This window comes from Mustela erminea, chromosome 4 (assembly GCF_009829155.1).
Source record: "Mustela erminea isolate mMusErm1 chromosome 4, mMusErm1.Pri, whole genome shotgun sequence".
In the NCBI taxonomy this organism is placed as follows: Eukaryota; Metazoa; Chordata; class Mammalia; order Carnivora; family Mustelidae; genus Mustela; species Mustela erminea.
In genome coordinates this window covers 6,362,876-6,379,200 of record NC_045617.1, presented here as the reverse complement: position 1 = coordinate 6,379,200, position 16,325 = coordinate 6,362,876, and the positions used below count along the sequence as shown (strand labels likewise).

At 41.0% G+C, this 16,325-nt stretch overlaps 1 protein-coding gene across 3 annotated transcripts in view; it reads right to left on the bottom strand.

Moving 5' to 3' along the window:
- Positions 1 to 16,325, bottom strand: part of PRKN (parkin RBR E3 ubiquitin protein ligase) — a 1,064,961-nt gene that overhangs the window by 674,719 nt on the left and 373,917 nt on the right. The window contains exon 5 of one of the 3 annotated variants that reach the window (XM_032337964.1): positions 4,677 to 4,754. The exons of the other annotated variants lie outside the window; for them this stretch is intronic. Coding sequence (XP_032193855.1) covers positions 4,677 to 4,754 — 78 coding nt within the window. The remainder of the gene's footprint in view (positions 1 to 4,676; positions 4,755 to 16,325) is intronic. 3 annotated transcript variants of the gene reach the window in all.

The window sequence follows — 16,325 nt, the reverse complement described above, 5'->3', positions numbered from 1 at the left end:
TCTCCATCAATCAGTCCTCCCCACACCCCCACCAGCAGACCCCTTCTGCGTCACGCCAAACCTTGCTGGTTCAACATGTGGGTTGAAGATTCTCAGCTTTGGATTTACAAGCAACACGATCCTGAAAAGTGTGATTTAGTCTCACTTTTCTAATTTAGTCTGGAAGAGATAAGCCTTGCTATAGCACCTTGCCAGTCAGTTTTATTAAGAGAAATAAATAGTATAGAAAATCAATCCGTAAATAAAGAATTTTAAAAATGGCAAAGCTTAATATCAAAAATAGGAATTTTGCAAAAAGAACAAAGTAGATGAAGCTTTCACACACTTGATTACAGAGATACAACAAAATCAGACCTTAAGTAAGAAACAGCTACAGAACAAGCACAGGTTTTATGGAACAACCATTCTCTAATGTGACTGAGATCCTAGAGGACATGGATAAAAACCTGGAAAAAGGTGATGGGCCCAAGTTAGTGCAAGAAAAGCTAAATATTTCGAGTGAAAATGTGTACGTATGAAATAAAAGGAAAGGTTTGAATAAGCAGACTCAGAATGTTCTATAACTGAGTTCTTTCAACTTTTAAGGGACATTATTTGTATTTAAAAAAGAGAAAAGTAAAAGAAAAGAAGCTGCCCACTTCATTGTATAGTTGCAAAATAAAACAGCGATAATCATTCCATTTCATTTATGAACATATGTTAAAATCCTTATTTGGAATTATATATCATCAACAAATAGGCTTTATCTCCAGGATGTAATGACAGTTTATTTTCTGAAAGCTCCCCATCAATGTAATCCAACATATGAATAAGCTAAAAAAGGGAATGGCTTAATATCGCTTTCAATATACAAAAAACAATTCAGTAAGATTTAATACCCTTTTATGTTACAAGAAAAAAAAAAAAGAGCAAATCAGGTACAGAAGTCCTTAACCTGACAAAGGTAATATACCTTTATCTGTAAAGATATATTACTTGTATATTACCTATAAAACAGGTCTTAGTTAATAGAGAAACTCCAGATAGCTATATATTTTTTTAATTTTTAATTTTTAAAAATTTTTTTGGATAGCTACATTTTCACATTTAAAGGGATGAGCACTGGGTGTTACATGCAACTAATGAATTGTGGAACACTACATCAAAAACTAATGATGTACTATATGTTGGCTAATTGAACATAATAAAAAATAAATTAAATAAAATCTTTAAAAAAAAGAAACAGAAAAAAAAGAGTAAAAATCATAGATCATCATATTAACAAATAAACCAAGTCAGAGGAGGTTACAACCAGCGAGATGCTGGCTCTTTTGAACCAAAAAAAGGCTCCAAGTCCCCAGTCAAGTGACTCAGGAATCAGGAGTAAGTAGGTGGCAGGCAGCTTTCAGCACTGTCCGTTAGAAGACTTGCACAAAATAACTGTGCTAACTAGCTGGCTTCTTTTTTTCTTCTCATGTATGTAACTACTAAAAGCCTAATAATTATCCTCGAAACAGAAGATAAAATGTTCTTAGAGAAGCTTCTGCTGTGGGATTGAAGCTAGACAAAGAGGTAAGCAGAGCCTTGGGTGATTCTAGACCTAGGGCAACAGAGCAGAGAGGAAAGGGACAGAGGCCATCTCCATTCAGGCCTAAAATAGACTAAAATACCCTTGAAACAGGAAAGACCTTCTGCAGTGTCATCATCAGGACAGTGGACTTTGGGGTCAAGCCACCTGGGTTTGAATCTCTACTCTACCACTTACCATGTGACTCAGCAACTCGGTCTCTTGCCCCTAGCTCCTCATCCCTACAATAGACTAGTAACCATCCCTATTTTGCAGGATTATTGAAGGGACTAAATGAGCTAATAGAGGCAAAGCATTAGAACAGAAGGTAAGCCTACCTGGTAACTGAACTCACTAACACATCCTGGAGGTCTATTATAGGATTTTGGTACACATATGCCTACAAAATGGAATGGGGGAATCCACACTAGCTCCCGCCTCTAATTATTACATCATTTCATCATAAATATTCACAAGCAAGCAGGGATCACTATATTTTTGAGATAAGCAAACAACATGATAAAGTAAGATCAAAACTTAAAAAGAGAATGGATCATGAAAGAAACAGAAGAGAACTTTTAAAAACATGATTTGTAAACTTGGCATTGAGAGAGAAATCTATACAAAAATTGCTGGGGTGCCAAGAAAGCAATAAGAGAATAAGAAGTTCTTGCTAGAAATTAAAACTATGACAAATAACCACATTAATAGAAGTATTGTTGAAGAGAATGAACAGGAAAGAAAAGTGAATCAAGGGACCAGTGCTTCTCAAAGTCTCATATGCACGTGAATGATCACAGGATGTTGAAATACAGTCGGGGTCACCAGGTCTGGGGTGGAAGCTGAGATCCTACATTTCTAACAAACTTCCAAGTGACATTAATGTTGTCGGTTCACGTTTCACACTTCCAGGGGTAATGATCTAAAAGATAAAGTCGAGAAATTCTTCAGAACTGGTAGAAAAAGACAAGTAAAACATAAAAACAGATTAAAAAAATAAAATCTAAACTAAGAAATAACATAAGTCTGACAATAGGTAGAAGAAGGTTGAATTTGCTCTCTGTCTGAGTTGGGACACCTGTCTGCTCCTGCCTCCAGTAGACTGAATGATGTCCACCTGCATTGGGGAAGATGAGCTCCTATGTTCAGTGTACCCAGAAATAATGTTTTACCAGTTATCGGGGCATTTCTTAGCTCAGTCAAGTTAACACATAAAATTAAATACCTTAATAGGAAAATAAAATTACTAACATATGTACCTCAGCAAGATAAAACAAACAAACAAACAAAAAATTCAAGGGTAAGAAACTGGACCTAACAGAAGAGTCTATAAGAAGTAACAGATACAAATTTGAAGAGGAAATCAAATAAGCCCATAAAAATGTCTTCAAGGAGAGGCATCTTCATGGCTCAGTCAGTAAAGTGTCTGCCTTCAGGTCATGATCTCAGGGTCCTGGGATCCAGCCCCTTGTCGGGCTCCCTGCTCAGTGGGGAGTCTGCTTTCCTTCGCCCTCTGCCCCTCCCCCTCACTCATGATCTTTCTCATGTGCTCCCTCTCTCTCTCTCTCTCCAATAAATAAATAAAATCTTTTAAAAATGCCTTCAAGGGGAAAGTATATTCTATGACAACAAATTCAGTGTTTAATGACAGTCTTAAGCTCACTATGATGGCATGCGTTTCTTCCATCAATAAGAAAAATGAAAATCAACTTCTCTGAGAAAAACAGAAAGTTGTAAAGGAAACCCATGAACGTGACTGAGATGGAAAACAAACTAAAATATGACAGGCTCTTTAGTGATTAATATTCTAGATTGACTTTGATGTTTAGAACATTACTGACTGATACAGGTTGAGAAATATTAGAATATTATTTCTTCCTTGTGGGTCCAATCATTCTACATACTCGCCATGTGCTAATTACAGCTTCTTCATTTGATTGCAGCGAATCTACATCATGAATCATCAGGGGACTACAAATGAAAACCACCATGAGCTATCACTTCCCACCTATGAGAATGGCGACCGTTAGGAAGACAAAGGGCAAGTGCCAGCGAGGGATTGGTGAAAGGGAATTTTATACACTGTTGGTGGGAGTGTAAATTAGTCCAGACACTACGGAATACAATATGGAGTTTCCCTCAAAATAAAAAGAGAACTATAATACAATCTAGTGATTCCATTTCTGGGTATATACCCAAAGGAAATGAAAACAGGAATTTGATGAGATACATGCACACCTGTGTCTATCACAGTATTAGTCACAAGAGTTAAGATATGGAAACAACCCAAATACCCATCCTCAGTATATATGCTGAATGAAATATTATGCAGTCATGAGAAAGGAGGGTACTTTTCCATTTATGACACGGATGGATTTCAAACACAGAGAGATAAGTCAGACAGAAAAAGGCAAGTACTATTATCAGAATTCTCATATGTGGAATCTAAAACAGTCCAACCTATAAAAACAAACAAACAAAAAAACAGATAATAAAATGGTGGTTATCAGGGAACAGTAGCTAGAGGAAGAAGACTGATGATGTCTGAAAGTCACAAATGTATAACAAGTACTCAATAAGTAGTAAATAAGTAAATAAAGTAAATAAAACAAGTAGTAAATAAGTCATAGAGATCTAATGCATTAGATCGAATGCAATAATTAACATAGATAATAATATGCAATTATGCAACGTGATATATATATCATGATGTATATGTGATGTATAATGTATGGCTATATATATCATGATGTATATGTAACATGATGTATATACATCAAATTTAAAATGCCAGTTATCAAATTTAAAAAGTAAAGATTTTGAGGTAACAAAAAATGTGACTTATTTAGCAAAATATCGAGCACTTCATTACAGTTAAAGAACATAATATAAATCTTATAAGCCACGTCAATGAAACTATAATGATGCGGCTGACGGAATTTAAGAGGAAGGGGAAAAAGAGCAGAAATGAAAAACGTAGAGAAACTAATTCCTTTCACCTAGAAAATAACTAGTTCGCAGATACTACCAAATTTTGTTGGATAAATAAAAGTTAAAGTACACTATGCCAAGTAATAATGGGCCATGATGTCACAGGGAGGAACCGAAGGTCAACTGTCGTCTTGCTTACCACAACGGGAGGTCCAACAGAGCAGAGGCCAGGTCTGCTTCCTATCTCCAGCAGCTCCCACGAAGTCTGGGTTGAAGGCTGGATAAACAGTGGGAATCGGGCAGGAGACCATGGGAGAAGGAGAGGAGGTGCTAAACGAGGAGTTGTTCAAGATGGGGAGTGAACAGTCAGTTTAAAGTCGAGCAGCCAATGCATATGCCGATGATTTCCAGAAGAAGTAAGTGAAACAATGTTTTAGTAAAGTAGCTAACTCTGGAGAATGAAACCGAGGCACAACAGGGTAATTTTTTTTTTTTTCATTTTGTAAAGAAAGTAAGCATTCTCACTCCTTTGATTACTTCTGTAATGAAAGGTAATTTAAGTGGAAATACAAAGTTTGAAACACTCTGAACATTTTCAACTCTTAAACCCTATTTTTTTTAAAGATTTATTTATTTATTAGACAGAGATCACAAGTAGGCAGAGAGGCAGTCAGAGAGAGGAGGAAGCAGGCTCCCTGCTGAGCAGAGAGCCCGATGCGGGGCTTGATCCCAGAACCCTGAGATCATGACGTGAAGGCAGAGGCTTTAACCCACTGAGCCACCCAGGCGCCCGTAAGCCCTAGTTTTAAAAACACTTTGAATCATAGATTTCCCTTATTTACTTCTTCATTCGACTTAGAAAGACTTCAGCCTTCTTCCCAATTTCCTGCAGGACTTTGCACCATAGTAAGAGATTTGCATAAAATACACTTCTGACAGCACTGTAACCCCTTTTAAAAGCTCACTAAAAGGAAGAATACTCACATTCTAGATACAGCCTCTAATCACTACCTTTCCCCATGCATATTCTGTCTGACTTTCTCCTGGGGTTAAGACAGGTATTTCAAGTGTTAGTCTTGAGGGAGCAGTGAGATTCCTAAACACAGATATTACACCACATAGTGATTATTTTATAAAGCTAATAACTAGTCTTTGAAATGAGAGAGAACAAGGGAGATTATTATTTTAGAATGCGAAGTGTGCTAAAGTCATCAACTTTACAATAATACTGACCAGGAGAAGCATATGCCTTTGTAAACAGTTGTTGCTGTTACATTTCTAAGATATATTCAGTCCACCACTTTTATATTTTATTTTTTCCTGTTGCTAGGAATCAAGCTTTAGGCACAGTTATTGGCAAAACCACAAAGATGTGGGTGTCTATTAAGGGCATCTGAACCCCTGATCCTATGGGTCTCGTCCAACTTTTCCATAGATAAAATCTCCCATTTTCTCCTCCCAGTTTTTTTCAAAGAAGACATTGGTCTGTAACCTTTACTCTTGATTAAAATCCCACAGCACTTAAATTCCAAGCCCAAGACTTGTTTGTCAACCCTTTCCTCAGCAAAACACACATTTTTTGAAATGTCAGTGCTTCTACCAACCACAATAACAAAACAACAAAAGCCAGAATGTAGCAAGGAACTCAAATCAGAGTGATTTAAAATATATAATTATCGTGGATTCTAAAGATCACTAACAACCACGTATGTAACATTAAAAAGACAAGTGCATTTGCGAGCATAAAATCAGTTAGGTTTAAATGAAAGAAGGCAGGCAGGGTACTTAACGCAGGGACAAATGAGAGGGCACAGAGCATACATTTCTGCGCCATGGGGACCTGTTAAAACTCAGACACAATTGAGAAGTAAGTCTTCATGTTGTGAACCAGTATAAGACAAGATATATAGATATATTCTCCACCACGATGGCAGGGTCAAAACTCAAAAGACTCTAGTACTAGGGCAGAGAAAGTAACAAAGCTATGAAAACACACACGTGGAAGGAAAAGTTATCCTTAGGAAACAGACCTTTTACAGAGTTCATTGGGAAACACAACCTGCCTTAGTAAAGCTGACATGAAGGCCTGCATTTGCAGAAACTCAGGGTGTTCTACAGGATGGAACAAGGAAGGAGATGAGGCAGTCCCGGGCAGAGAGCGATGCAGGGCAGGCGCAACACAGGGGACTAGCCATGGCCTCTCCCACTCTGGACAGTGAAAGGAAAGCAACGGACGGGGCAGACACAGCTGCCCCCAATATGCTCATCCCTGACAGGGCTGCGCGCTTGCCGTTTTCACCAAGTCTTAGCAGGAAGTCAGAGGTCTGAGTTAGAACTCCGCTGCTTGTTATTTATAGTCTAATATAGATGCATGGGGGCCTGGCTTGGCCAAGCTTACTCCTTTCTACAGATGCTATCCATTAAATACTTTCCAATATCCAAAAAGCACTTATGTAAAGATTGCTTTTCCCTTTATTTACTGCCTTCTCAGCTGTTCATGAGTCAAACTATGTTCCCGTGTTGTTGTTGTAATTTTAGATTGGACATTACTCAAGATCTGAAGCTTACACAATATTCCCGCACCTAAATCAGCATTGTTTCCCTTGTCAAATTCAATTAACATCATATACCAATTATGAACTGTGAGTTACTTGCCAAACATCATCAAGAAACCTTAATGTGAATCCTTATATTGTACTTAATAGGTTGAAATCTGTGAATAAGTCCGTGATTGACAGTGGTTTGGGTTTAGAAACGCTGAGACTCTTTTAAATGTCCTGTGGGATAGAATAAACGAGCTAATATGTTGGTATCTCTGGTGATGTGGTTTTCCACTGGGGGAGAAGACAGATATGAATACTGAATGGGCGAGTGGTGGAGAAGTCTGTGGTGTTGGATTTGAAATGGAGTTACCTGGGCAAACTCATGACTACAAACACACACACACACACACACACACACACACACACACACACACATCCATGTGCACGTGTGTGAGCCTGGAACATCTCCTACCAAGAACAAGAAAGTGCTTAGAGACTGATGGGACACATCAAAACTAGGTAGTGGTTGACGTCAAGGAGCTCCCACTGGCGATGGTATTCTTTACAGAAAAATGTTAACTAGCAAATGTAAGAAGATAAAATTATAAATATCTCCTTTTTTTTCAATCACAAATGCAATATTGATTTGAGTAGGAATATAAATGGATTCTTGGCAAGATTTAGGGACTAGGCTATTCACAAGGTCTGAAAGTAGCACCCCACATTTTATTTACTAATTACACCAAGAAAAGGCTGTCTTCACAAGAGAGAGATCTGATGGACTTCACCTCCCCAAGTGACGAAGTTCAGCATCACGAGTATTATAGGGTGAACTGACACGCTATTTTTTTCATAACATTTTTAAAAATTCTTATTCAAATGTTACCTATATAAATGTTAGAACAATTTTTAGTCACAAAGGAATTTAACTTTACTTTTACCTTATTTGGCTCAACACAGTACCCTTCAAAAGTCCTTGTCTCACTAAAGTATAAAGCTTGCTTTGTTTTTCCCATCTGAATTGTAAGCAACTTGAGGATAGGAATGAGGTCTTCTGTCACACTTAAGATATATTTTGCACATGTTTGTCTCTCAAGAGCTGATTAGCTGATTTCATAGTTGAAAATAAATGCAATATATTCCAATAGGCTTGAAGTTAGTGTCACATAAATCTCCCATAATTTGTGGAGAGTAATCTGGCATCTTCCTACAGAAGCATAGGATGGAATTATGCCTATGTACGTGACCATTTCTGCGCATTAAGCCATGTGAGATATCATGTCTCTGCTGAGCAGAGACTACATTTAGAAATACCCAATTTAAAAGAATGTTTAAAGGTCATCAAGCATGATTATATTCTGTTCAACGCTGGAAAAGGCACTCGAGTGTAAATGATTATCAAGCAAATTATGAATGATTCATTCACGGCAGATTTTTCATTAGAAGGTAATGTCTCTTTTCCCGTAAAGTCAACATTATGATCCAGGATGCCGTTTATTAGAAATTACGCTATTAAGCATGATATGAAGAGAGAATCTTCTTAAGAGTCTCACATCAGTTATATCACTCTCCACCTAAAAACGAACACATGCACTGCGGTCGGTGTGTGGTACGTGCAGAATATGACTTGGGGAACATGTGTGTACATATGAGCACGTGTACACTTTTCATCGCTGATATTTGCTTTATGACTAAAAGCCAGTTAGAAACTGTTATTTCTTTTGCTTAAAATATTAGACTTTAAAATACCCAGGATTCATAACTAACATATTAGTCACAGAAAAAAAAAACACAACACATTCAAATGAGATTTTTGGATATTTTCCAAGTATTAGCTGAGAGAGGCTTTGGGAGAAATAATGCCAGGTCATTTGTGATGAGATTTGTCCAAAGCAGGGGCCTTCAGCGGTTAGAGGATCATTTAAACCCATGGAAGCATCAGCTGGTAAGAGAGCCAGCCAGGTCAAGACAGTTTCTCGACTCTGTCAGTGGATTTCAAGAGCAGGTTCCCTACCTCCCAGAAATGTGAGTAGTTTTGTTATGGCAAAAAGCCCTTTGGTACTATAGGTATCGATGGCACTAGTTAAAAAGATTATCCAAGGGGCATTTGGGTGGCTTGGTCAGTTAAGTGTCTGCCTTTGGCTCAGGCCATGATCCTGGGATTGAGCCCGGCACTGGATTCCTTGCTCAGCGGGGAGTCTGCATTTCCTTTTCCCTCTGTGATTTCTCTTATTCTCACTCTCTCTCAAATAAATACATATTTAAAAAATAAAGAAAAGGATTTATCCGAGTAATAATGTGTTTATTTTTGACACTCCACAGCATCTTTTTACCACTGAGAATTGAGAGACGCTTTCACTTCCTGTGAAATTTACAGGGCCACTGCCCACTCTTCATATTTTAAAAGATATAAACAAGAATTTTGAAAAAAATTTAAAAAAGTCTCCCTATCTGTAGAAGAAATTTGTCATTCAGCAAATCTCACAACTGACACATTAGCCATGAGGGGGGTTTATGGATACACAATATTGAGAGAAAAATCACCAAGTATTTCAATTTACTTGATTTCACAGGTTTTTTAATCCACTCTAAGGAGTACGACTTGACAAATAAACTGCAAGCCAGATAAGGAGCCGGTAGCAAAGGGCTTACTTAATTAAATCCATGGAGAAGTTCACACGCCAATCCACGGATCCTGGCAGGTACACGATTCTTGCCGGCAGCCTCCAATCCCACTTTTTCAGTGTCAGACATCAGTTTCCACTGTTGGTCATCTCTGCATCATGATTCTAGCTCAAAGCAACTCTCCAGGATAGGGGGTAGTCAGGACAGTGCATGCAAGGGGGCGGGGGTTGGGGAAGGTGGCTCTTGCCTCCCCGGTCCCCCTTCCATCTGATACAATCCAATCTGATCACCTTTTACTGGGTCTGAAGGAAGCAAGCACAGGACATGCACTAGATCCCGTGTTTCTCTACGTAGTGAGACTAAGCACGTGCTGGGCGCCCAGCAGCACCGTAAGTCGCCGCGGATTCAGAGATGGAACAAAAAGCCCATGCACGGTGCTCCCCATCTGTTCAGACCGAGTGGGAGGTACAGAGCAGCAGTAGCAGTGGAATAAGTGACACTGCAGGGACAGTCACCGAGTTTAGACGGGAGGGAAAATGGGCAAGTTTTCAGCAGCGCGATGTAGCTGAACATAAAACCCCAGCGGACCGTGAAGATCCAAGAGGACCAGACCGAGGGATGGTATCGCCGCCCGCGTCCATCCGGAAGACACTGGGAGACTTTCAGGAACTGAGAGGCGGTACCCATGCTGAAGTTCATGAAGCAACAGGCTAGAAGGCATGGTTTCAGCCCAGTGAAGGATGTCTTATCAAACCACACAGGATGATTTCTGAGTAACACATAAAAATGTAAATCACGGCGGGAAAGTAGCTATAATTCACGATGACACAAAAACTGCTTTAAATCGTAAACACAAAGAAAAGGTTTCTTAAAGTGGAAAGAAGGAGAGAAGGAGGGGCTTAAAACGGGCAATAAAGGAGGACTTCAAATCTCTTTATCCTGACATGTAAATGGTTTTGATCAGGCAATTCCAGAAAGCTATATGACTTCAGGAAACAGTTATATTCAAGAAGAGGTGCCCGGTGGTCTGACAGAGGCTCACATCTCGTGGGTTTACTTCCCTGAGGGTGTGATACACCCCAGACACCTATCCAAGGCCCTGCTCTCCTGCACGGCGTGGAGCCCAGGAAACGTAAAACCCAGTGACGCCGTGAGGACAGCCGACACACTTCTCAGCCGTGTCTCCCACAACAGGTGGGGAGTGGGGCGCCTGGGTGGCTCGGTGGGTTAAAGCCTCTGCCTTCAGTTCAGGTCATGATCCCAGGGTCCTGGGATCGAGCCCCGCATTGGGCTCTCTGCTCAGCGGGGAGCCTGCTTCCTCCTCTCTCTCTGCCTGCCTCTCTGCCTATTTGTGATCTCTGTCTGTCAAATAAACAAATAAAATCTTCAACAACAACAACAACAACAACAACAAAAACAGGTGGGGAGAATCAGGGCGAGGCCAAGGACCATCCCTGAAATGGTCCCCCAGGATCTGCCAGGCCTCCCCGCCCCTGGACTGCTCTAGGGAACAGATCAGGGCTTTCTCTCTGCCTGCAGTTTAGTCCCCTGCGCTAGTGGGGGTCTGCCTGAACCAGGGCCTCAGCAAGAAATCCCACACAGGCTACACCTGCTCTCCAGTCCAGCACACCCACAGGCGCGGGCGTAAAGGACGGGTTAAGAGCCAGTGATCCCTGTCCGTGGAGCAAAATCATATAACCGAGAGCGAACACTGTCGGGTCAGTCCTGTGCAAACACCATTGGAACACATTTTACAGCAGGATAATAGCGAAGGGCAATGGGTTATCCTATATTTAAGTTTGCTGTAGAGAATGTTTCAATATGCTCTGAATTCTGATCTCAAATGAGGGAAAACAGATTTTCTTTAAAAATAAACATTTTCATTTAAACTTCAAGTTACAAAAACCTGTATCTTCACGCTAAAAAGAGAGAAACATGTCAGATTAGCACATACGGCCTGTTTTCTATTAAAAGCCTCACTTTGTTTTTACTATTAATTATATACAAGTGCATTTGCTTCATTTTCGTAAATGGATGGCGGCTATAAACGACACTGTGGTTCCTAAATAAATGCCAAGTAAAGGTAGTCTGCATTGGGGCCCTAACCTCGAAATGGCTGATGATAAATTAATGAAAAACACAGCATTAATGTATACCCTTTAACAGCAAGTAAAGCCAACTGCAACTAAAAGGTATTTACTTTTTGTTTTCATGTATGAGATAATCAGTTCATCACACACACACACACACACACACATACACACCCCTAAGACTCTCACAGGGTTTCAGGTCAGTGTCACGCCTGTGGAGATACCGCGTATGGACACCAGCATGAGGCTCCTCTTGGCACCCCATCCGCCCGGAGCACACACCAATCCTGGTGGCAGATCAATTTCATTCCATCCACAGTGCACCCCCGTGAGTTTGTGACAAGACTGTCCACTTTCACAATGGCAATAAGCAGAGGAAAGTGAACTGAACAAACCAAACACACCATGGCAGAAAGGGAGGGCGGATTCCTACTTCGAGAAAGAGGTTGTCAAAGTCTTCCTTCAACAAAGTTGCCGTGTGTGTTGGTAGACCCAGAGAGAAAGCACTCTTTTTCATCTCAGAAGGCTTCCTCTGGAAAGAAGGGAGGCACTCTACCAGCTTTGAGAAGATACGGATTTTCATTACCCCGAAGGATGGCAGGAGGTGACCAGTGACCCTGAAATTGGCACAAGTCTCTAGGATTTTAAGTCAAGGGGACTGAAATAACTAGAATAAGTACCGTGGATAAGCTTCCAACCTCTGCTGGTCCCTGAAGGCTGGGCAGGGCTGTCAGGTAGGTGGGCATTTTTTCTCAACTCCAGATTCACCCATCTGCTTTCCACTCCGATGCTTGGGATGTAAGGCCACAGACTACGATTCCTGGATTCCTTTGTCAGACGGCTTTTGTTAGATCCGGTCAGTAGGGGTATGCAGAGGAGTCTGGAATGCAGGAGAAGTGGATGGAAACATCCTCATTTCCGTCTGCTTGCTCCTCATGTCAGCAATGTGCCCGGAAGGGACGTGCCCTAGGAGTGATTCTCTGTCACCGAGGCAGCTCTCTGTTCCCAGCCTCTGCCTCCTTCTGGAACTCCAGGACCAGTTTATCTTGCCCCTCTAGGGGACCCAGAACAACCAGGCCTTCAAGCAAGGAAGGCAGAGAAGGGAGAAAGTCAGAGAAACATCAGATCTGGGAACTCACGATCAGCTTTGTCTGAATCTATCTAGATGACCCACTCCAAGCACCAGGATCCAATGTCTTCCCAATCAATGCTATACCTTTCACCTAAAAGATGCAAAGAGCCTGTGGGCTTAGTTGCAGTTCTGCAACTTATAATTCTATAAGACTTTGGATTTGATTTTCCCCAAGTCAGCTCTAGCTTTAGGGGAAAGAGCAACAACAGTGGTGACAGTAACAAACTTTCTTTTAGGCCAACATATAAGTTCTCTGGTTTTTGGAGCATATCCTAAACTTGTGATTTTCTCTAAGTTCCCATCCATTTGGTCTCACAGCCCTTGTTATCCTCAAAGTTGAATGGGGCAAGGACAGGACTACCCAAGGCACTGGCTTTATGAGATGCTTTTTCACAGTCCATCAGAGTAAATATCCCTCTAAGACCTCTGTGAAGGGTCTTGGACCATCTAATAGGATGACTGTCAGCTGGGGTGAAAGAAATGTATCTATCTGCCAGGGATTATTGGCTCTGATTTGAGATCGACTCGTGGTATCCAAAATGCCTCTCCTGTCCATCATGTTCCTGACAGCGTCACCATCCGCAGATGCACACAACTCCCAGTTGCCGGACATACTCACGCACATCGCTTCCGAATCACGAACTCGGTCACTATAAAGGACATAGGGTGATGGGTTATGTTCTTTGACTTTTCTCATACTCTTCAGTCTCCCGTCACCCGGAAGCAGCTGGCCTGGGGGAATGGCGATCAGCCTAGTGAAGCCCTAGTTGTGGTGCCAGAGGGTGACAACATTCAGAGAGGCAGAGTCACTGAGGGAACCCTGATAGGTGCTCTGAACCGCAGGCAAGGTAGGATGCCATTTTTCCCACAGCCAAAAAATCCATGTGCAGAATAAAGAGGTGGAAGTGGGACAACACTACAACACCCAACCCCATTGATGGAATGCGCGATTTACGGGTTCTCAACCTGGGCTCTGTTCGCTCAGATGTCTTAGTACCCAAAGCGCAGGGGCACTCTGCACGGGGGATAAAAAATAGCTCCATTCACTGAAAGTTGAAACTGTCACCTGGCCATTTCCTCGAATACTGAACTAACAGAAAAAAGAGGGATACTGGTCGGCTAGAATATCAGCCCAGTTACTAAGGGAAAATTGGGTCGCTACTACATGATTCCTGTGTCACCTCTCAGTATCTCCATGCCTAAGAGTAAAAGTTCATAAAAAACTATGGCAATCTAATAAAGATTTCTGTGTTTAGAGCCATCAGGGAAGTAAGTTTGGGTCACTATATAAAATCATTTTTAAAAACACCCACAAATTGAGATTATGGCTGAGAGAAAAGGTAACATAAGGGGTTAGAGAAAAGAGACATTATAAAAAAATATAAGCTCTCATTAGCAGGTACAGAAATAAGAACTGTATCAATTAGGAACATTTTCCCCTTTCTTCCTTCCGTCCTTCCTTCTCGCCTCCCTCCCTCCCCCCCTTCTTTCTTTCCTTTATCCGATACACAGACACGCACACACATACACACACACATACAGATATATATACACAAACACATACAGTATTTTTGTGTATATAGAGACCATATATATATATATATAATATAGTATAATAAACGTACATACATAGACAGACCGTATATATGTATATATAAATGTATAAAAATTACATATATAGTTTATGTATCTACATAAACAAGTGCAGTGTATATATATGCATAATACATATGCAGGTACCTATACATACACACATATATATGTGTTTGTGTAGAAATAACTTTTTTCCTTCCTCCTTACCTATTCTACTTACCTTATATGTTTATATCTTTGTGGTTAACTTCATAATTTAATTTATTCTTTAGGATACATGATATTCTCTTGCAATTTTGAGTAAAAAAAAAAAAAGAATTAGTTTCTCCCCAAGATGGACAGCATGATTATTGGAACTTGTGTCTTCCACTTTTGGGGGGAAGGCTCAGAGTCCTTGTACGAGGGATTGTTTCTCACTGGGCATACCTAGGAAGCATTCGCCGTTGTGGAGAAGACGTTCAAATACACACGAAAGGATGTGTCCGCGGTCTGAGCAGCTGAAGGGGCACTCAGTGCGGGTCCCTTAACTACTGTCTCGCAACTCCAAGTCCACCAGCTGTTTTCCATTTTTAATGCGTGGGTTGGGCCTTGACATATAAATTACTCAGGCTCTTCTACCAGCTGGTTTCCTGCTAGGTGATGCCAAAAGCAGCCACAGACAAGAGGCAAGAAAACAAGAGGAAGGAAGAAGGCTCCCTTCTTCCTGTTGGGCTGCTGCTTGGTGAGCTTCATGCCGGCAGTGGCAGCTCCTCCCAGTGGCCCCATGGCTCTAGACCAGCTCTTCTCTCCAACCCAGAGCGTCTTCTCAATGACGAGGACTAGTCTCACCATACCTCCATACTAGCCTCACCATACCCTTTTAGGGATCTGAACCCCAACATCATATCCTTTTAGAGATCTCTCTTGTGACCTCCTAGGTTCTGAGAAACCTAATTTCTTTCCTTGTTCCTCTAACACCAGGCATGGTAGCATCTTCTTCCAGCTATCAGCTGTCATTGGAACTAACTCCCTGAGTTAAATCCACTCTGTAAAAACCTAGTGGGATTTCTCATTCCCTGACTGTGAAAGGGACACGGGAGAGCTGAAATCAGTGATGTTGCGAGTTCAGTGTGACATGCTAAGTACAAGTAATAAAGAGTGTAAACTCGGAATGGCTTCAACGGATACTACGCAAGAGAAGTCAATAAATCTGTCAACCTGGACTTGAAGCACGATTGAGAAAGGGGGAAAAATCGCACATAAGCTGAGGTGGAGGAAACGGAATATGAGGGTAGAGATTATGGGTGTTGTGATCCGTGTTGAACGTGAGGTGTTCGGAAGACATCTAAGTGGAAATTTATCACAGGTTAGTGCACATTTTCTTAGGTTCAAGAATATCCCATTATATTAAAAATAAAGATTTGAGAATAATCTTAAAATCAGTCTACTTAACCTAGGGGAGTAGATGAGATCACTAGATAGGAGAAGTGTAGAGAGAAGAGGGAAAAAAGCAAACAAATAACCTTGAGGAACACCCACCTTCAGGAGATGGAGAACAACAACCGGTCAGTGAGAGAAATAAACAAGGGTCAGCCAAGGGACGAATGACAAAGAGGGAATGAAATCCCTTCAGAAAGTGTCCTAAAATCCAGGGAAGCCGTAGAGAGAGAGAGGAGCCTGAGGAGGACGGAATGGTCAACTGTGTCAAATGCCTGAGCAGGAAAGCGAAGCTGATGCCAAGTACAATTATTATAGAAAGTGAGTAACTCTTCAAAATGCCACCTTCCAACCAGCCAGCTGTCTTGTGGGAATGTGACACATCATCAGTCCTGACTTAATAAGAATGACACCAACAGTGAGCATACATAGAAACAGGGAGAACGCTG